This window comes from Limanda limanda, chromosome 4 (genome assembly GCF_963576545.1).
Source record: "Limanda limanda chromosome 4, fLimLim1.1, whole genome shotgun sequence".
NCBI lineage: Eukaryota > Metazoa > Chordata > Actinopteri > Pleuronectiformes > Pleuronectidae > Limanda > Limanda limanda.
The window spans coordinates 27,434,894-27,455,726 of record NC_083639.1 but is presented as its reverse complement, the minus strand read 5'-3'; the positions used below and the strand labels follow the sequence as shown (position 1 = coordinate 27,455,726).

The 20,833-nt window shown below is 43.1% G+C and overlaps 2 protein-coding genes across 2 annotated transcripts; both read right to left on the bottom strand.

Annotated features, from left to right (window-relative positions):
- Positions 1–221: 221 nt before the first annotated feature.
- On the bottom strand, positions 222–16,238 carry LOC133000136 (uncharacterized). The gene is made up of 10 exons (XM_061070010.1): positions 16,211–16,238; positions 15,158–15,315; positions 14,837–14,923; positions 13,872–14,036; positions 11,210–12,532; positions 8,129–9,404; positions 5,947–6,119; positions 5,652–5,735; positions 4,725–4,850; positions 222–1,700 (listed from the first exon to the last, which is right to left on the bottom strand). Exons 1-10 carry the CDS (start codon positions 16,236–16,238, stop codon positions 318–320), a joined length of 4,803 nt encoding a protein of 1,600 aa, XP_060925993.1. The 3' UTR covers positions 222–317.
- Positions 16,239–17,204: 966 nt separating this feature from the next.
- On the bottom strand, positions 17,205–18,646 carry LOC133000408 (nuclear factor 7, brain-like). The gene has a single exon (XM_061070340.1). The coding sequence runs from the start codon at positions 18,644–18,646 to the stop codon at positions 17,270–17,272; it is 1,377 nt and encodes a 458-aa protein (XP_060926323.1). The 3' UTR covers positions 17,205–17,269.
- Between the last annotated feature and the right edge of the window lie 2,187 nt (positions 18,647–20,833).

Sequence of the window (20,833 nt, the reverse complement as noted above, 5' to 3'; positions counted from 1 at the left end):
AAAGTTTGTTGAATGTGAACAATGATCAGCTGTGATTGATAAATGTGTTTTTATGTGGATCTTCATCAGTTCGACTTCATGGATCCACACAAATCTAAATGATAGAAAACATTTTCCATAGAAATAAAAACAAAAACCAAGATAAAGATCAGAAAATAATGAAATATTTTTACAAACATGGAAAAGTCGACAGTAGAAATAAAAATGAGTGAGAAGTAAAAGGAGAAATAAACAAAGCTTTAGAATAACGAGTTTAACATTTAAATTCCGCAGATTTCTCTTAGAAGAAATAATCATAATGAATACAATCTTAATCTCTAACTGCTCTGATCCAGCGTCACAGAGACATTCACAGGTAACAGCTTCAAGTGATCTCCAGTGATAAAGAATAGAAACATCTTCTCAGTGAAAGTCTTTGTCAAGGTTTGAATGTGTGTGTTAGTATCAGGATCAGAGAACGACAGTTCTCCTCTGTTCCAGTCCAATTTCACTCGGATCTTCTGGATCTTCTGCACAGAGCGAACAGATAATGCTGATAGTGACAATTCTAAGTATCCCAAATCATCGAAAAAATTTTGCAAAACACTTGACGGTTTTCTTGACTTCCTCCGGACAAACTCTGCTCTTACACCCAGTCTCCAGTGTGTACTGTCTCCAACCAGGACGTCCCAGCTGTGAGTCCCTGAGTTAAAACCCTCAGATCCCAGGACTGAGGCTTGTCTATCAAACCTCTCTGGATTGTCAGGAAGCTTCTGTTTCTCTCCTCGTGTCAAATTTGTCAGATCTTCAGACAGGACGAGTTCTGGATGAGCAGAGTTTGGGTCCAGAACCACAGGAGTGTTGAAGACCAGGTCCTTCATCGTGTTCCAGATGTTGAAGCTCAGGTTGCCCAGATGTTTGGCCTCGTCTATCAGAGCTCCTGAGGCCAGCTGTGGATCATCCAGCAGGGGGCGCTGCTGGACTCGTTCCACTGCAGCCTTGTAGTTGAGCAGGAACGAGACGTCTTCAGCTCTCAGCTCGTCCTCTGTGGTTCTGATTGTGTCTGAAAGAGCCGTTATGTCTCTGCTCAGAGTCTCAATCCTCTCCTTCATCCTCCGACTCTTCTGCTCCTCTTCCTCCCTCAGTGCAGCCATCCTGGCCTCCTCTTCCTCCTCCAGAAACTGATGAAGCTTTTTAAACTGCTCCTTGATCTGCGTCTCTGTGAGTCCGGCCTGGACCTTAATGTGTTTTGCTGTTTCTTCAAACTCTACTTTAACACGTTCAAAACTCTGTAACTTCTTCTTCAAGGGCTCCAGAGTTTCCTGAAGCTGCTTCTTGTGTTGTTGTGCAGCTTCATCGATGGGTCTGAATCTGTGGTCAGTGTGTTTTTCTGAATCTCTGCAGATCACACACACTGGCTGCTGATGGTCCAGACAGAAGAGTCTGAGTTTCTCTGAGTGCAGACTGCAGTGAGCGTGTGAAGAGCTCTTAACTCTCTCCTGTAAGAAGGTCTCACACAGGTTCTTCAACACCAGGTTACCAGGTGGTTCTGACCTTGAAGATCTTCGCTTACAAAGTGGACACTCTTTTACTTCTTTGTCTTTCCACCAGCTCTTCACACAGTCTTTACAGAAGCTGTGGCTACATGAAAGAACAACAGGATCTCTGAAGACATCATGGCAGACGGAACAGCAGAAATCCTCTTCTAATCTGGAAGCCATTGAGTCTCCAGGTGAAGCTGAAAACAGACAGTCAGTCAGTCACAGCTCCATGAACTTGTTGGGATTTTAAAGTTATGTTTGTCTGTGTGTGTGTGTCTGTGAAGATGTCAATAGAACGGAACTCTTAACTGATGCAGGAGGGTGGGGGCAGGAGTAGTTTGGGCCAGATATATGGCCTTCACACAATAACTTATAATAACCTTTGCTTCTTGGCGTTAATCTTGAAGTTAGTTAGAGTGTGTGTGTGTGTGTGCGTCACATCGCTGTACAATTTCACACCTGTCTTGATAAGAGGTCTGAGAAGAGCCACTGCCTGTTGTGGGAACTGTGACTCTGTGGCATATGATACACTGTACATTAACTTGTTCTTATACCTAACTTTTACTGTATGAAACCTTTACTCCTTTAGCTTTAGTTAACATCACACAGAGTTCAAGCAGCTGCCCAAGGCTCTGACGGGCAGATAGAAAGGCGTTGTTTTGTTTGGAGGATGCCCATATTCACACAAACGGAACACACAACCGATAAAGCAGGAACATATATTCTTTACTCCAATGAACAACAACACTGACCCACAAGGCCTCAGCTGAGTCAAGTCTTGTTTATGTGAAGATTTGCCCAGCAACTATCAGAGGAGGAGCTAAACTGGGAGCTACTCCTCATCACTTCCTGTTCCTGATTCCAGTGTCAAGAGTTTGGAACTACGCCTGCGCACCATCAAGGAAGAACCAAGTCTAAACCATAGCGACCCCCCCCCCCTTTGTTATTGACCAATCCTGTTCTACCTACTGTTATAAATATTATAACCGCCGTTCGTTCGGTGCGACTCTTTACTGCCCGGTGCTGCTAGAGGGCCGGGGCTGTGCCCTGGCTGCCCATTGCTTTGCTGTAACTTCTCATACCTTTTCATTGCTACTTAATAAATGCTTGTTGAACCAAACAAAGACCGGCTCTTCTCATATTTAGGATAAAAGAACACAACATACTTCACTGAAGTTTACTTCCTGTCTGAGTCGAGGTGTTTGTTAAACTCACGGTCAATGTGTGGAGCGTCGGCAGGTTGTAGCTTCACTCTTCTCTCCTGTAGCTGGACTCACTCAGGACGTCTGGTCCAGTTTGGTTTAGTTTGGTTTGGAAGGTGAATGTGATCGTCTGGTTTTCAGCCTGCATTTTCTTCAGGGAGGAACGGATGTTTCCTGGTTTCTCAGGTGTGTCAGGAGAGGGCGGAGCTTGAGATGCTGGATGATAAAACCTATAAAACCTGAAACAAATGTTCAAGCAGCTCAGCTGTCAGTACAAACTATGCACCCCCCTTATGGACTGAGCTCTAACACTTTAACTCTTAACTGTGCCTGATTCATCTGCCTGTGCAATATCAACGGTTCATGTGCAATACATTCACTGTACATATTCTCACACTGTTTATATCTTGACTATATATACATTAGTTCAATTACATTCTAATTTTTCCATATTTCTATATTCCTCAAAACTTTAGTGTTACGGACAGTGATCTGTATGTCCTGTATGTATACATGTATTGTGTCTTGTGTTGTTGTTTTGTCTCCACATGCTAGTTGACTGGTGATGCCTCCAGTGACTGGAAGGGGGAGCTCTTAGGCAGGACGCGCCAGTCAAGTGGCCAGAAGAAGAAGCATCATGGCCGCTCATCTCACCTGCATCCAATCTTCCAATCACCCCACCTGTTACAGATCTCTCGTCAACCCTTCCCCTTTAAATAGTCCTGTGTTTGTTTTGTTGGGGAGAGGAGTGTTCTGTGGTGAGCTATGGCAGAGCTCTGGTTGTTTTGTTTGGTCTTGGTTTTGATGTTTGCTGGTGTCTTGAATTAGTTTTTACCAGTAGTATTTAAGTTGTAGCAGCCTACTTTTGTTTTGTCTTTGTTAACTTTGTTTGTTGTGCGCACAGGGACTACAAGGACAGGTAAGATACTCCGGGGTCTACATATCACACACGTAGGATTACTGCTTGTTAATACCTCAGGTTAGAGTGAGCACCACCCGCTGTACTTTTGGGTGCTAAGCACCTGTAAAAAGGGGGGGGGGATTTCTTTGTGTTTTTCTTTGGTGCCACTGATAGTCCTTGTTGTTCCCTGTGTTGCTTGGTTTAAATAAATACTGTCTTTGTCTTATATCTGGTCTTGTCTTTTGTGTGATTGCACCCTCACTTATTCAAACCTGTTGCATTTATGTTATGTCCAGCTACGAGCCACCAGGGGGCGTAACATTTAGTGTTACATGTTTCTTATTACCTGCTGTCACAACTTCAGTCAGCTCATAGCATTTTCATTTTCTGTTACCTGGTTTTTCACGTACTAATTCTCATGTCCTTTCAGAATTCAGCTGCTCTCCCCTGCTCTGCATCACCACTTCCCACAGATCCCATTACCTGCCCCAGCCCAAGACCCACCTGCTTTACATCAGTCATCAGTCACCCAGCACACCGGCCCATTTCCTCTGTTCTTTGCCAGATCGTCTAGTGCAGGGGTCTTCAATGTTTTTCAGGCCAAGGACCCTCAAACTGATAGAGATGGAGCAGGGACCCCCTACTATATATATTGTATAAAATTGTGTTTTATATTAAACTGGGCCTACTGCCATGTATAAACATAGCTACCCTGTTATTGTGCGTTCAACACTAAGAACCAGGAATATCTTGTGTCCTTGTGTCTGGGATCTTACTCAGCTGGGGACTGAATAGGCTCTCGGCCAATAACGGGGAATCTGACAGAGCAAGCATGTAACATGCGGCCTTGTGATTAGCACAGCAGCGAGGGGCGGGTCCTCCTGTGTGTACAGGAGGCTTGGAGAGACAGGTCTCGGGCTGTGAGTGAACCGGTGCCCAGCTGGAGAGAGCTCATGTTCGCTACATTATGTTGGATTCATGTTAATGTTGATTTAAAGACATTTAAATAAAATTGGTTGTCCCCTTCTCCATGCCCTGCTCTTCTGCAAAGGACAGACTAACACTGTCTCAGTCTTTATTGACTCTGGGGCCGACACCAACCTCCTGGACCGTACTCTTTCTGTTCAGCTGGGTGTTGATCAGGAACCTTGGATCCAGTCCATTAGGCCCACTGCCCTGGATGGGCGGCTCCTCTGCACAGTAACCCACCGCACCATCCCTCTCCGTCTGGGTGTGTCAGGTAACCACACAGAGTTTATCAGGTTTCACCAGATAAATGCACCACAACAACCAGTTATTCTAGGGAACCCATGGTTACGAAGACATAATCCTCACATTGACTGGATTACCGCCTCCATTTTACAATGGAGTAACCACTGTCATGCTGTCTGCCTAAAATCTGCTTCATCACCTCCCTCCAGCCCCTCTCATCCTAATGAGTTTTCAGATCCTTCAGGAGTTCCATCTGAGTACCAGAACTTAAAGGAGGTATTTAACAAGGCTCGGGCCACTTCGCTTCGCCCACACCGCTCGTATGACGGCGCCATCGATCTCCTCCCTGGTACCTCACCACCCAGGGGGCGACTCTTCTCCCTGTCTACTCCTGAGACCAAGGCCATGGAGAGGTACATAAATTACTCGCTGGCTGCCGGCATTATCCGTCCTTCTTCATCCCCTGCTGGAGCCGGGTTCTTTTTTGTTGATAAAAAGGACAAGACCCTCCGACCCTGCATTGATTACCGAGGTCTGAACAACATCACCATTTAAAACAGGAACCCCCTCCCACTAATTTCTTTTGCATTCAAACTGTTGCAAGGGGCAACAGTGTTCACCAAGCCTGACCTCCGAAACGCCTATCACCTTGTTCGTATCAGGGAGGGGGATGAATGGACGACGTCATTCAACACCCCTAGTGGTCATTATGAGTATCTGGTTATGGCTTTCGGACTTACTAATGCTCCTGCTGTTCTCCAGGCTATGGTGGATGATGTTCTCTGGGATTTTCTTAATATGTTTGTGTTTGTCTACCTTGACGATATCCTGATCTTCTCTAAGTCTGAACTGGAGCATGTTCAGCATGTTCTCAGTGTTCTCCAGAGGATCCAGGAAAATCTGCTTTTCATGAAAGCAGAGAAATGTGAAATTCATGCCACAGAGGTAACGTTTTTGGGGTTTATCATTACCCCACCAAGGTCAAAGCAGTGGCTGATTGGCCTAACCCCACCACTCGGAAGAGGCTTAAGCAGTTCTTGGGATTTGCCAATTTCTACTGTTGTTTCATCCGCAATTATAGCTCTGTGGCGGCTCCTCTAACGGCTCTCACCTCCCAGAAACTCAACTTCCAGTGATCCTCTGCTGCAGAAAGAGCATTCAGTGAGTTGAAGTCACGGTTCTCGTCTCCTCCCATCCTTTTCTTTCCAAACCCAGGGCACCAGTTTATTGTGGAGGTGGAAGCATCGGACTCCGGGGTGGGAGCAGTCCTCTCCCAGTGGTCAGCTGAGGACCAGAAGATGCAGCCGTGTGCTTTTTCTGCCGCAAATTGTCACCAGCAGAACATCATTATGCTATTGGGAATCAAGAGTTGTTGGCTGTCAAGATGGCCCTGGAGGAGTGGAGGCACTGGTTGGAGGGGGCGGAGCAGTCGTTTGGACCTTCTGTTTAGAATCAATGCTCTCGGTCCCGTTCACTTCACTTAAATCTCTGTTCCCACCAACACCAGTGATACATCTCTACATCATTGATATTGTGAATAATCATTTATTTTCACCTCGTACACTTTTATTTTACTGCTTTGTTGTTTTACATCGTCACATTTAGCTTCAGTAAAGAAAAGCTCCAGAGTCTCTGGGCTACTTTGAGGATGATGAATAAGAATATGACAGTATTATGTTGATTCTAATGTACTGTGTGTGTACTTGTGGTGTTATACATTTATTTGTATGTTTTTCTACCATCAACCTGCAGATGAAAACTAGCCTGCATCATTAAATCTGACCTATTATATGATGGACTCCACTACACTTGTTAATTAATGTGCATTTTCCTTTTTAAATGCATAAATACGAACATGCAGCAGTTTGTGTGGGTGAAGCTGCTGAAGTGAAGTTAATCAAACCGCTGCAGCGAACAGACACAGAAGAACTTTGTATTTAATAAATTAAAGATAACATAGACAAAATAAACAGTAATTATATGTTCAAAAGACATTGTAGAGACAAAGGTGAGAGTATAAGTAACACACAGCATGGAACATGGTAGAGTTCAATTTTTTTTTGTATTATCATCATTGGTGAGGATAAGGAAATGACAAGAATGAAATCCTCCATCTCAATGTAGTCATCATGAGTTAATTCACATAAATATATAATCGTTTCTCAAAAGATTACTTACCCTCCCTTGTTAACTGCAGGTCAGACATATGTTTAACTTTTAACATTAAATATATAGAAAATAATATCAGTGATACTTGTCATTGTGTTTAATTAATCAAACTATAACACTTGGCCTGTTTGTAGATGAAACATGGAGAGCGTCACTAATTCAGCATTTACTTTATAATTTTTTGAATTGTGTGTCGGCCATGACCTTCACTTTAACGACCTCAAGAATGGTGGCTAGTGGGTAACGTTAGCTAACAAGGCTAATGCTAACGTAGCTAATGCTAGCAATGTGAGACCAGAAACATGACAATAGGGTGAAGTGTGATTCTGTGTGAAATGTAATCACAGTTAACTGAGACTCCACCAAAGAGTCTTGATGTCATCAGGTTGTTTTACTGAATTTACCCTGAATGTAGATCTGCAGCTCCAGACCAGAGTTTGTGACAGCTGCATTTCTACTGACCCTGAATGAGGAATGAATGAACACACGTTTACAGACAGAATCATTCTGGCTTTATATTTACATTTCAACTTAAAAAAGGACAAAACTCTGTGTTTCATAGTTTTTATTATTTGTATCACAATATTAAAATCACTTCACTAGGCTGCTGTTGAACAAACACTTTTACAGACAGAATAATTTTGGCTTCATCACATCAAACAGACAAATGTTCATATATGTTGGATTATTTCATATGTGAACAAACTTTATGTGATTAAACATGAATCGTGTCTCATGTGTGAGTTTTAATAAAGTTTGTTGAACGTGAACAATGATCAGATGTGATTGATTAATGTGTTTTTATGTGGATCTTCATCAGTTCGACTTAATGGATCCAAACAAAATCTAAATGATAGAAAACGTTTTCCATTAAAATGTAAAACAAATCGAGGATAAAGATCAGATAATAATGAAATATTTTTACACACGTGGAAAAGTCGACAGTAGAAATAAAAATGTGTGAGAAGTAAAAGGAGAAAGAATCAAAGCTTTAGAATAACGAGTTTAACATTTAGATTCAGCAGATTTCTCTTGAAGAAATAATCATGATGAATAAAATCTTTATCTCTAACTGCTCTGATCCAGCGTCACAGAGACATTCACAGGTAACAGCTGCAAGTAACCTCTAGTGTTAAAGAATGGAAACATCTTCTGAGTGAAAGTGAGTCTGAGGGTTTGAATGTGTGTGTTAGTATCAAGATCAGAGAACGACAGTTCTCCTCTGTTCCAGTCCAGTTTCACTCTGATCTTCTGGATCTTTTGCACAGAGCGAACAGATGATGCTGATAGTGACAATTCTTCGAGGCCAAATACATCTAAGAAATCATCATAAACAAACTCTTGTCTTACACCCAGTTCCCAGTCAGTACTGTGTCCAACCAGGACGTCCCAGCTGTGAGTCCCTGAGTCAAAACCCTCAGATCCCAGGACTGAGGCTTGTTTATCAAACCTCTCTGGATTGTCAGGAAGCTTCTGTCTCGCTCCTCGTCTCAAACTGGTCAGATCTTCAGACAGGACGAGTCCTGGATGAGCAGAGTTTGGGTCCAGAACCACAGGACTGTAGGAGACCAGGTCCTTCATCTTGTTCCAGATGTTGAAGCTCAGGTTGCCCAGATGTTTGGCCTCATCTATCAGAGCTCCGTAGGCCAGCTGTGGATCATCCAGCAGGGGGCGCTGCTGGACTCGTTCCACTGCAGCCTTGTAGTTGAGCAGGAATGAGACGTCTTCAGCTCTCAGCTCGTACTCTGTGGTTCTGATTGTGTCTGAAAGAACCGTCATGTCTCTGCTCAGAGACTCAATCTTCTCCTTCATCATCCGACTCTTCTGCTCCTCTTCCTCCCTCAGTGCAGCCATCCTGGCCTCCTCTTCCTCCTCCAGAAACTGATGAAGCTTTTTAAACTGCTCCTTGATCTGCGTCTCTGTGCGTCCGGCCTGGACCTTAATGTGTTCTGCTGTTTGTTCAAACTCTACTTTAACACGTTCAAAACACTGTAACTTCTTCTTCAAGGGCTCCAGAGTTTCCTGAAGCTGCTTCTTGTGTTGTTGTGCAGCTTCATCGATGGGTCTGATTGTGTGGTCGGTGTGTTTTTCTGAATCTCTGCAGACGAGACACACTGGCTGCTGATGGTCCAGACAGAAGAGTTTTAGTTTCTCTGAGTGCAGACTGCAGAGAGCATGTGAAGAGCTCTGATCTCTCTCCTGTAAGAAGGTCTCACACAGGTTCTTCAACACCAGGTTAACAGGTGGTTGCATCATTGAAGATCTTCTCTTACAAAGTGGACACTCTTTTACTTCTTTGTCTTTCCACCAGCTCTTCAAACAGTCTTTACAGAAGCTGTGGCTACATGACAGAATGACAGGATCTCTGAAGACATCTTGGCAGACGGGACAGCAGAGATCCTCTTCTAATCTGGAAGCCATTGAGTCTCCAGGTGAAGCTGAAAACAGACAGTCAGTCAGTCACAGCTCCAGGAACTTCACTGAGGTTCACTTCCTCTCTGAGTCGAGGTGTTTGTTAAACTCACGGTCAGTGTGTGGAGCGTCAGCAGGTTGTAGCTTCACTCTTCTCTCCTGTAGCTGGACTCACTCAGGACGTCTGGTCTGGTTTTGGTTTAGTTTGGTTTGGAAGGTGATTGTGATCGTCTGGTTTTCAGCCTGCGTCTCTTCAGGGAGGAACAGATGCTTCCTGGTTTCTCTGGTGTGTCAGGACACGATTGTAAAAAGTAATTCAAGCCTTGGATTTGATAACTGGTCAAAAGTCATTCGGCAGAAACAAGCTCACACCGACAAGAGACTTGGTTGTAAAATAGCTGCTTGAATAGGTTTGTGTTCTGCTAGCGTGAAAGTGAAAGTTAAATATTATCAGGAAATGCGCGGGAAGGGGGGGGGGGGTGGAGTCTGTTACGTAACTGCAGAGCTGAAGTCTTATTAAAGAGAAAGAAGCAAACAAATAAACACAATGTCAGAAATTAAAAGAGGGTTTTATGAATTAAAATCAGCTTAAGTTTGCTTATTAATTTGTGTTTGAGTGAAGTAAAAAGTATGACATCATCAAATGATTATATATATTTGACATTTACATAAAACAAAAAGCACACAACTCATTTTAGATGGTTTTATTTCAGACACTACCTTTGCCAATTCTCTTTAATGCTTTATAATCGTTTCGACAATCGTTTGATTTTAGAAATGAAATTCATGAAGTGAGTCTTAAACTTCAAGAAAATCAACATTTCATTTTAAACCCAAACAATGTGGAGCAGGCTTTCCGTTCAGCAAAGGTGAGCCCCTCCTCAAACAGATCTATTAGTCTGTATGTAATAATACTGATGGCGCCACCTACTGGCAACAGGAAGTACGCTTTGTTTTACAACTATCATACGATCTACATAACATTTTCACCGTGTGATCTGCAATTGATAGCGTGGACCGTAATGAGCAATTAGCAGGAAAGGATCAACGTCTCGTGACAGAAACAGGAAGTGAAGTGTTTAATCTTCCCTCAACGTGGAGCTGTGTGCCCCCCCGATCGCTCTCTCCACCAACCACAACAGGTCCTAAGTTGCATGTGCTCGGCCTGTTCAGTGCTGCAACGTAGCCCTAGTGTTATATTTACATTTCAACTTAAAAAAGGTCAAAACTCTGTTTCTGTTTTATAGATTTTATTATTTTGATCACAATATTAAAATCAGGTCATTCACTAGGCTGCTGATGAATAAACACTTTTACAAACAGAATAATTTTGGCTTCATCACATCAAACAGACAAATGTTCATATATGTTGGATTATTTCACATGTGAACAGACTTTATGTGATTAAACATGAATCATGTCTCATGTGTGAGTTTTAATAAAGTTTATTGAATGTGAACAATGATCAGCTGTTATTGATAAATGTGTTTTTATGTGGATCTTCATCAGTTCGACTTCATGGATCCACACAAAATCTAAATGATAGAAAACGTTTTCCATGAAAATAAAAAACAAAGCAAAGATAAAGATCAGAAAATAATGAAATCTTTTTACACACGTGGAAAAGTCGACAGTAGAAGTAAAAATGAGTTAGAAGTAAAAGGAGAAATAAACAAAGCTTTAGAATAACGAGTTTAACATTTAAATTCAGCAGATTTCTCTTGAAGAAATAATCATGATGAATAAAATCTTAATCTCTAACTGCTCTGATCCAGCGTCACAGAGACATTCACAGGTAACAGCTTCAAGTGATCTATATCGCTAAAGAATGGAAACATCTTCCGGGTGAAAGTGTTTGTTAAGGTTTGAATGTGTGTGTTTGTATCTGGATCAAAGAACGACAGTTCTCCTCTGTTCCAGTCCAGTTTCACTCTGATCCTCTTGATCTTCTGCACAGAGGGAACAGATGATGCTGATAGTGACAATCCTGAGCATCTCAATAGAAAACGTAATCTTCCAAAAACTCCAGACGCTGCCCTTTCCTTCCTCTGGACAGACTCTGCTCTTACACCCAGTTCCCAGTTTCTAGTGTCTCCAACCAGGACGTCCCAGCTGTGAGTCCCTGAGTTAAAACCCTCAGATCCCAGTACTGAGAAGAAATTATCAAACCTCTCTGGATTGTCAGGAAGCTTCTGTTTCTCTCCTCGTCTCAAACTGGTCAAATCCGCAGACAGGACAAGACATGGATGAGCAGAGTTTGGGTCCAGAACCACAGGACTGTAGGAGACCAGGTCCTTCATCTTGTTCCAGATGTTGAAGCTCAGGTTGCCTAGATGTTTGGCCTCATCTATCAAAGCTCCTGAGGCCAGCTGTGGATAACCCAGCAGGGGGCGCTGCTGGACTCGTTCCACTGCAGCCTTGTAGTTGAGCAGGAACGAGACGTCTTCAGCTCTCAGCTCGTCCTCTGTGGTTCTGATTGTCTCTGAAAGAACCGTCATGTCTCTGCTCAGAGACTCAATCTTCTCCTTCATCATCCGACTCTTCTGCTCCTCTTCCTCCCTCAGTGCAGCCACCCTGGCCTCCTCTTCCTCCTCCAGAAACTGATGAAGCTTTTTAAACTGCTCCTTGATCTGCGTCTCTGTGAGTCCGGCCTGGACCTTAATGTGTTCTGCTGTTTGTTCACACTTTATTTTAACGCGTTCAAAACACTGTAACTCATTCTTCAAGGGCTCCAGAGTTTCCTGAAGCTGCTTCTTGTGTTGTTGTGCAGCTTCATCGATGGGTCTGAATCTGTGGTCAGTGTGTTTTTCTGAATCTCTGCAGATCACACACACTGGCTGCTGATGGTCCAGACAGAAGAGTCTGAGTTTCTCTGAGTGCAGACTGCAGAGAGCAGGTGAAGAGCTCTGATCTCTCTCCTGTAAGAAGGTCTCACACAGGTTCTTCAACACCAGATTAGGTGGTAGATCCTTTGAAGATCTTCTCTTACAAACTGGACACTCTTTTACGTCTTTGTCTTTCCACCAGCTCTTCAAACAGTCTTTACAGAAGCTGTGGCTACATGACAAAATGACAGGATCTCTGAAGACATCATGGCAGACGGGACAGCAGAGATCCTCTTCTAATCTGGAAGCCATTGAGTCTCCAGGTGAAGCTGAAAACAGACAGTCAGTCAGTCACAGCTCCATGAACTTCACTGAGGTTCACTTCCCCTCTGAGTCGAGGTGTTTGTTAAACTCACGGTCAGTGTGTGGAGCGTCGGCAGGTTGTAGCTTCACTCTTCTCTCCTGTAGCTGGACTCACTCAGGACGTCTGGTCCAGTTTGGTTTAGTTTGGTTTGGAAGGTGAATGTGATCGTCTGGTTTTCAGCCTGCGTCTCTTCCGGGAGGAACGGACGTTTCCTGGTTTCTCAGGTGTGTCAGGAGAGGGAGGAGCTTGAGATGCTGGATGATAAAACCAGTAAAACCTGAAACAAATGTACAAGCAGCTCAGCTGCCAGTACAAACTCTGCACCCCCCTTATGGACTGAACTCTAACACTCTAACTCTTAACTGTGCCTGATTCATCTGCCTGTGCAATATCAACAGTTCATGTGCAATACATTCACTGTGCATTTTCTCACACTGTGCATACCTTTACTCTCTATACATTAGTTCAATTACATTCACATATTTACATATTTCTATACTCCTCACAACTTTAGTGTTACATGTTTCTTATTACCTGCTGTCACAACTTCAGTCAGCTCATAGCATTTTCTGTTACCTGATTTTTCACGTATTAATTCTCATGTTGTTTCAGAATTCAGCCGCTCCCCCCCCCCCCCCCCTGCTCTTCATCAGCACTTCCCACAGATTCCATTACCTGCCCCAGCCCAAGACCCACCTGCTTCCCATCAGTCATCAGTCACCCAGCACACCGGCCCATTTCCTCTGTTCTTTGCCGGATCCTCTAGTGCAAGGGTCTTCAATGTTTTTCAGGCCAAGGACCCTCAAACTGATAGAGATGGAGTAGGGACCCCCTACTATATATATTGTATAAAATAATGTTTTATATTAAACTGGGCCTACTGCCATGTATAAACATAGCTACCCTGTTATTGTGCGTTCAACACTAAGAACCAGGAATATCTTGTGTCCTAGTGTCTGGGATCTTACTCAGCTGGGGACTGAATAGGCTCTCGGCCAATCACCGGGAACCTGACAGAGCAAGCGTGTAACATGCGGCCTTGTGATTAGCACAGCAGCGAGGGGCGGGTCCTCCTGTGTGTGTACAGGAGGGTTGGAGAGACAGGTCTCGGCTCGTCTCGTGCTGTGAGTGAACCGGTGCCCAGCTGGAGAGAGCTCCTGTTCGCTACAATATGTTGGATTCATGTTAATGTTGATTTAAAGACATTTAAATAAAATTGGTTGTCCCCTTGTCCCCGCCCAGCTCTTCTGCAAAGGACAGTCTAACACTGTCTCGGTCTTTATTGACTCTGGGGCCGACACCAACCTCCTGGACCGTACTCTTTCCGTTCAGCTGGGTGTTGATCAGGAACCTTGGATCCAGTCCATTAGGCCCATTGCCCTGGATGGGCGGCTCCTCTGCACAGTAACCCACCACACCATCCCTCTCCGTCTTGGTGTGTCAGGTAACCACACAGAGTTTATCACGTTTCACCAGATAAATGCACCACAACAACCAGTTATTCTAGGGAACCCATGGTTACGAAGACATAATCCTCACATTGACAGGATTACCGACTCCATTTTACAATGGAGTAACCACTGTCATGCTGTCTGCCTTAAATCTGCTTCATCACCTCCCTCCAGCCCCTCTCCTCCTAATGAGTTTCCAGATCCTTCAGGAGTTCCATCTGAGTACCAGAACTTAAAGGAGGTATTTAACAAGGCTCGGGCCACTTCGCTTCCCCCCCACCGTCCGTATGACGGCGCCATCGATCTCCTCCCTGGTACCTCACCACCTAGGGGGCGACTCTTCTCCCTGTCTACTCCTGAGACCAAGGCCATGGAGAGGTACATAAATGACTAGCTGGCTGCCGGCATTATCCGTCCTTCTTCATCCCCTGCTGGAGCCGGGTTCTTTTTTGTTGATAAAAAGGACAAGACCCTCCGACCCTGCATTGATCACCTAGGTCTGAACAACATCACCATTAAAAACAGGAACCCCCTCCCACTTATCTCTTTGTATTTGAACTGTTGCAAGGGGCTACAGTGTTCACCAAGCCTGACCTCCGAAACACCTATCACCTTGTTCGTACCAGGGAGAGTGACGAGTGGAAGACATCTTTCAACACCCCTAGTGGTCATTAGGAGTATCTGGTTATGCCTTTCGGACTCACTAATGCTCCTGCTGTTCTCCAGGCTATGGTGGATGATGTTCTCTGGGATTTTCTTAATATGTTTGTGTTTGTCTACCTTGACGATATCCTGATCTTCTCTAAGTCTGAACTGGAGCATGTTCAGCATGTTCTCAGTGTTCGCCAGAGGATCCTGGAAAATAGGCTTTTCATGAAAGCAGAGAAATGTGAAATTCATGCCACAGAGGTAACGTTTTTGGGGTGTATCATTAGGGCTGATCGTATCCGGATGGACCCCACCAAGGTCAAAGCAGTGGCTGATTTGCCTAACCCCACCAATCTGAAGAGGCTTCAGCAGTTCTTGGGGTTTGCCAATTTCTACCGTTGTTTCATCCGCAATTATAGCTCCTCTAACGTCTCTCACCTCCCAGAAACTCACCTTCCAGTGGTCCTCTGCTGCAGAAAGAGCATTCAATGAGTTGAAGTCACGGTTCTCGTCTCCTCCCATCCTTTTCTTTCCAGACCCAGGGCGCCAGTTCATTGTGGAGGTGGATGCATCGGACTCCGGGGTGGGAGCAATCCTCTCCCAGTGGTCAGCTGAGGACCAGAGGATGCACCCGTGTGCTTTTTTCTGCCGCAAATTGTAACTAGTAGAAAATCATTATGATATTGGGAATCGAGAGTTGTTGGCTGTCAAGATGGCCCTGGAGGAGTGGAGGCACTGGTTGGAGGGGGCGGAGCAGTCGTTTGGACCTTCTGTTTAGAATCGATGCTCTCGGTCCCGTTCACTTCACTTAAATCTCTGTTCCCACCAACACCAGTGATACATCTCTACATCATTGTTATTTGTGAATAATCATTTATTTTCACCTCGTACACTTTTGTTTTACTGCTTTGTTATTTTACATCGTCACATTTAGCTTCAGTAAAGAAAAGCTCCACAGTCTCTGGGCTACATTGAGGATGATTATTAAGAATATGACAGTATTATGTTGATTCTAATGTACTGTGTGTGTACTTGTGGTGTTATACATGTATTTGAATGTTTTTCTACCATCAGCCTGCAGATGAAAACTAGCCTGCATCATTAAATCTTACCCATTACATGATGGACTCCACTACACTTGTTAATTAATGTGCACTTTCCTTTTTAAATGCATAAATACGAACATGCAGCAGTTTGTGTGGGTGAAGCTGCTGAAGTGAAGTTAATCCAACTGCTGCAGCGAACAGACACAGAAGAACTTTGTATTTAATAAATTAAAGATAACATAGACAAAATAAACAGTAATTATATGTTCAAAAGACATCGTAGAGACAAAGGTGAGAGTATAAGTAACACACAGCATGGAACATGGTAGAGTTCAATTGTCTTTGTATTATCATCATTGGTGAGGATAAGGAAACTACAAGAATGAAATCCTCCATCTCAATGTAGTCATCATGAGTTAATTCACATAAATATAAAATAATTTTTCAAAAGATTACTTACCCTCCCTTGTTAACTGCAGGTCAGACATATGTTTAACTTTGAACACTAAATATATAGAAAATAATATCAGTGATACTTGTCATTGCGTTTAATTAATCAAACTATAACACTTGGCCTGTTTGTGGATGAAATATGGAGAGCGTCACTAATTCAGCATTTACTTTATCATTTTTTGAATTGTGTGTCGGCCATGACCTTCACTTTAACGACCTCAAGAATGGTGGCTAGGGGGTAACGTAAGCTAACAAGGCTAATGCTAACGTAGCTAATGCTAGCAATGTGAGACCAGAAACGTGACAATAGGGTGAAGTGTGATTCTGTGTGAAATGTAATCACAGTTAACTGAAACTCCACCACAGAGTCTTGATGTCATCACGTTGTTTGACTGAATTTACCCTGAATGTGGATCTCCAGCTCCAGACCAGAGTTTGTGACAGCTGCATTTCTACTGACCCTGAATGAGGAATGAATGAACACACTTTTACAGACATAATCATTCTGACTTTATATTTACATTTCAACTTAAAAAAGGACAAAACTCTGTTTCTGTTTCATAGTTTTTATTATTTTATCACAATATTAAATCACATCACAAGGCTGCTGTTGAATAAACACTTTTACAGACAGAATCATTTTGGCTTCATCACATCAAACAGACAAATATTCATATATGTTGGATTATTTCACATGTGAACAGACTTTATGTGATTAAACATGAATCATGTCTCATGTGTGAGTTTTAATAAAGTTTATTGAATGTGAACAATGATCAGCTGTTATTGATAAATGTGTTTTTATGTGGATCTTCATCAGTTCGACTTCATGGATCCACACAAAATCTAAATGATAGAAAACGTTTTCCATGGAAAAAAAACAAACCGAAGATAAAGATCAGAAAATAATGAAATCTTTTTACACACGTGGAAAAGTCGACAGTAGAAATAAAAATGAGTTAGAAGTAAAAAGAGAAATTCACAAAGCTTTAGAATAACGAGTTTAACTTTTAATTTCAGCAGATTTCTCTTGAAGAAATAAACATGATGAATAAAATCTTTATCTCTAACTGCTCTGATCCAGCGTCACAGAGACTTTCACAGGTAACAGCTTCAAGGGATCTATATCGCGAAAGTATGGAAACATCTTCTTAGTGAAAGTGCGTCTGAGGGTGTGAATGTGTTTGTTAGTATCAAGATCAGAGAACGACAGTTCTCCTCTGTTCCAGTCCAGTGTCACTCTGATCTTCTGGATCTTCTGCAGAGAGGGAACAGATGATGCTGATAGTGACAATGATTTGTCACTATTGAAGAATATCCCCCAACCTCCAGACCCTATGATTGTCCCACTCAGGACAGACTCTGCTGTTACACCCAGTCTCCAGTCTGTACTGTCTCCAACCAGGACGTCCCAGCTGTGAGTCCCTGAGTTAAAACCCTCAGATCCCAGGACTGAGAAGTATTGATTGTACCTCTCTGGATTGTCAGGAAGCTTCTGTTTCTCTCCTCCTCTCAAACTGGTCAGATCTTCAGACAGGATGAGTTCTGGATAAGCAGAGTTTGGGTCCAGAACCACAGGACTGTAGGAGACCAGGTCCTTCAGCTTGTTCCAGATGTTGAAGCTCAGGTTGCCCAGATGTTTGGCCTCATCTATCAGAGCTCCTGAGGCCAGCTGTGGATCACGCAGCAGGGGGCGCTGCTGGAGTCGTTCCACTGCAGCCTTGTAGTTGAGCAGGAACGAGAAGTCATCAGCTCTCAGCTCGTCCTCTGTGGTTCTGATTGTGTCTGAAAGAGCTGTTATGTCTCTGCTCAGAACCTCAATCTTCTCCTTCATCATCCGACTCTTCTGCTCCTCTTCCTCCCTCAGTGCAGCCATCCTGGCCTCCTCTTCCTCCTCCAGAAACTGATGAAGCTTTTTAAACTGCTCCTTGATCTGCGTCTCTGTGCGTCCGGCCTGGACCTTAATGTGTTTTGCTGTTTGTTCAAACTCTACTTTAACACGTTCACAAAACTGTAACTTGTCCTTCAAGGGCTCCAGAGTTTTCTGAAGCTGCTTCTTCTGTTGTTGTGCAGCTTCATCGATGGGTCTGAATCTGTGGTCAGTGTGTTGTTCTGAATCTCTGCAGACGAGACACACTGGCTGCTGATGGTCCAGACAGAAGAGTTTGAGTTTCTCTGAGTGCAGACTGCAGAGAGCATGTGAAGAGCTCTGATCTCTCTCCTGTAAGAAGGTCTCACACAGGTTCTTCAACACCAGGTTACCAGGTGGTTCTGACCTTGAAGATCTTCTCTTACAAAGTGGACACTCTTTTACTTCCTTGTCTTTCCACCAGCTCTTCAAACAGTCTTTACAGAAGCTGTGGCTACATGACAGAAGAACAGGATCTCTGAAGACATCTTGGCAGACGGAACAGCAGAAATCCTCTTCTAATCTGGAAGCCATTGAGTCTCCAGGTGAAGCTGAAAACAGACAGTCAGTCAGTCACAGCTCCACGAAATTCCCTGAGGTTCACTTCCCCTCTGAGTCGAGGTGTTTGTTAAACTCGCGGTCAGTGTGTGGAGCGTCGGCAGGTTGTAGCTTCACTCTTCTCTCCTGTAGCTGGACTCACTCAGGACGTCTGGTCCGGTTTGGTTTAGTTTGGTTTGGAAGGTGAATGTGATCGTCTGGTTTTCAGCCTGCGTCTCTTCAGGGAGGAACAGATGCTTTCTGGTTTCTCTGGTGTGTCAGGACACGATTGTAAAAAGTAATAAGAGCCTTGGATTTGATAACTGGTCAAAAGTTATTTGGCAACAACAAGCTCACACCGACAAGAGACTTGGTTTTAAAATAGCTGCTTGAATATGTTTGTGATCTGCTGAGTGTTCAATCTTCAGAGGAATTTCTCTTAGCGTGACAATGAAAGTTAAACATTATCAGGAAGTGCGGGGGAGGGGGGGGTGGAGTCTGTGACGTAACTGCAGAGCTGAAGCCTTATTAAAGGGAAAGAAGCAAAGAAATGGACTCAATGTCAGAAATTTAAACAGGGTTTTATAAATTCAAATCAGCTCAAAGTTGCTCATTAATTTGTTTGTGAGAAGTAAAAGTATAACATCATCAAATGATTATATATATATATTTACATTTACATAAAACAAAAAGCACACAACTCATTTAAGATGGTTTTATTTCAGACACTTGTCATTTTACAGCGATGTGTCTGAATATCCTCAGCTCCTTCAAAGTAAAGGAATATGATCAGACTCAAATAAAATTACACTAAGTGACATTAAAAAGGTCAAGTAAAGTTTTTTATCGGTTTGAAAATCCCCAAAACCTGCCTGCGAGTGTCAGCGAGGTCGTGAGTGTGCGAGTCATCGTCTCCCGGCTGCAGCAGCGTGTGAGTCTCAGATGGGAAATAACTCACTGAAATGATCCTGAAGTGACAACACATGATAACAGAGGCAACAAATTACAGCTCTGAGTGTGTGTCTGTGTCTGTGTGTGTGTGTGTGTGTATGTGTGTGTACGCCCCACCCCGGCCTAAATTGCACCCTGAGGATTATGGGTAATCACTGGGGACGTCCAGCCACAGACTGTGACTCAGCTCTGAATCTGATTGGACATTCTGCAGGGACACATGACAGCATTTATAAGAGACAAAAATATAGAAAATGATCGTCTCGAATCAGCATGAACTTATCTTTAATAATAAGAAAACAACGTGAGAGAGTGAGACGGGTCGGTCCAGACGTTCGCTGAGATTTAACAGCATCTTGAAGAAATACTTGAATGTTGGATTACTGGTGTGATTACTGATTCAGCACTTATGTAAATAAAGCAGCGGGAGAAAGTACATGTATGTCAAACCTGTTCCTGTTGCATGTTCAGCACCTGAGTAAATGTACTTCCACCACAAGGTCACCTTCTAAAATGAAAAGGTGAAGAAACTGGAGTTTTCCAGACTCGTATGAGGTCCCCGTGACCTTTGACCTTCTTCCAACTGCAATCTAATCAGTTGGTCTTTGATTTCACTGGTCAATATTTGAAGAGATCCTGAAATATTGACCACTGTGACCTTTGAACTCCCAAATCTATCCAGTTGATCCTTCAGTCCAAGTGAATGTTTGAAATTTGAAGCTATTCTTGAGAAATCACGTTCACACAAAAATTCCATCGTCAGATTTGGACTGTTTTAAATCTTCAAAATTCAATTAGAAACTTACAATTAAAAAACATAAAGATGTCAACAGGAAACAGGATCAGCTCCAGCAGTGGACACAGAAAAGAAAACCACCAGAAGTGATGAATCAGTTGTAATTATTATTATTGATCCCACAGTGAACGTGAAAAGATGAAGAACAACACATTTCTACATTCTGTTGGTTGTCGTCGTTTCTCCAGTCAATCGTCCAATCAGGCTTCAGATCCTCCAACCTCAGGAAGTTCACAGAGTTTCCTCCTTTAAAGCTTTTCTACAAAAATACGATCGATCAAGTCGTCAGATCATTAAATCAATAAAAATACAATCAGGATATGTTCACATACATTTTATATTTAGATTTCGGGCTCTACCAGGAATGAAGCATTGATATTTACACAACTGAGGATTCAATCAATCAATCAATCAAATGATTATCAGAAACTCTCGGA

Coding starts and splice junctions, on each gene's coding strand:
- LOC133000136 (XM_061070010.1), bottom strand. CDS start 16,238: ATGTCTGACCTGCAGTTAACAAGGGAGG. Junction 14,037..14,836: donor AAGATCAGGATATCGTCAAG/GTAGACAAACAC, acceptor TGACACACCAAG/ACGGAGAGGGATGGTGTGGT. Junction 9,405..11,209: donor ATCACTTGAAGCTGTTACCT/GTGAATGTCTCT, acceptor AGATTAGAAGAG/GATCTCTGCTGTCCCGTCTG.
- LOC133000408 (XM_061070340.1), bottom strand. CDS start 18,646: ATGGCTTCCAGATTAGAAGAGGATTTCTGCTGTTCCGTCTGCCAAGAT.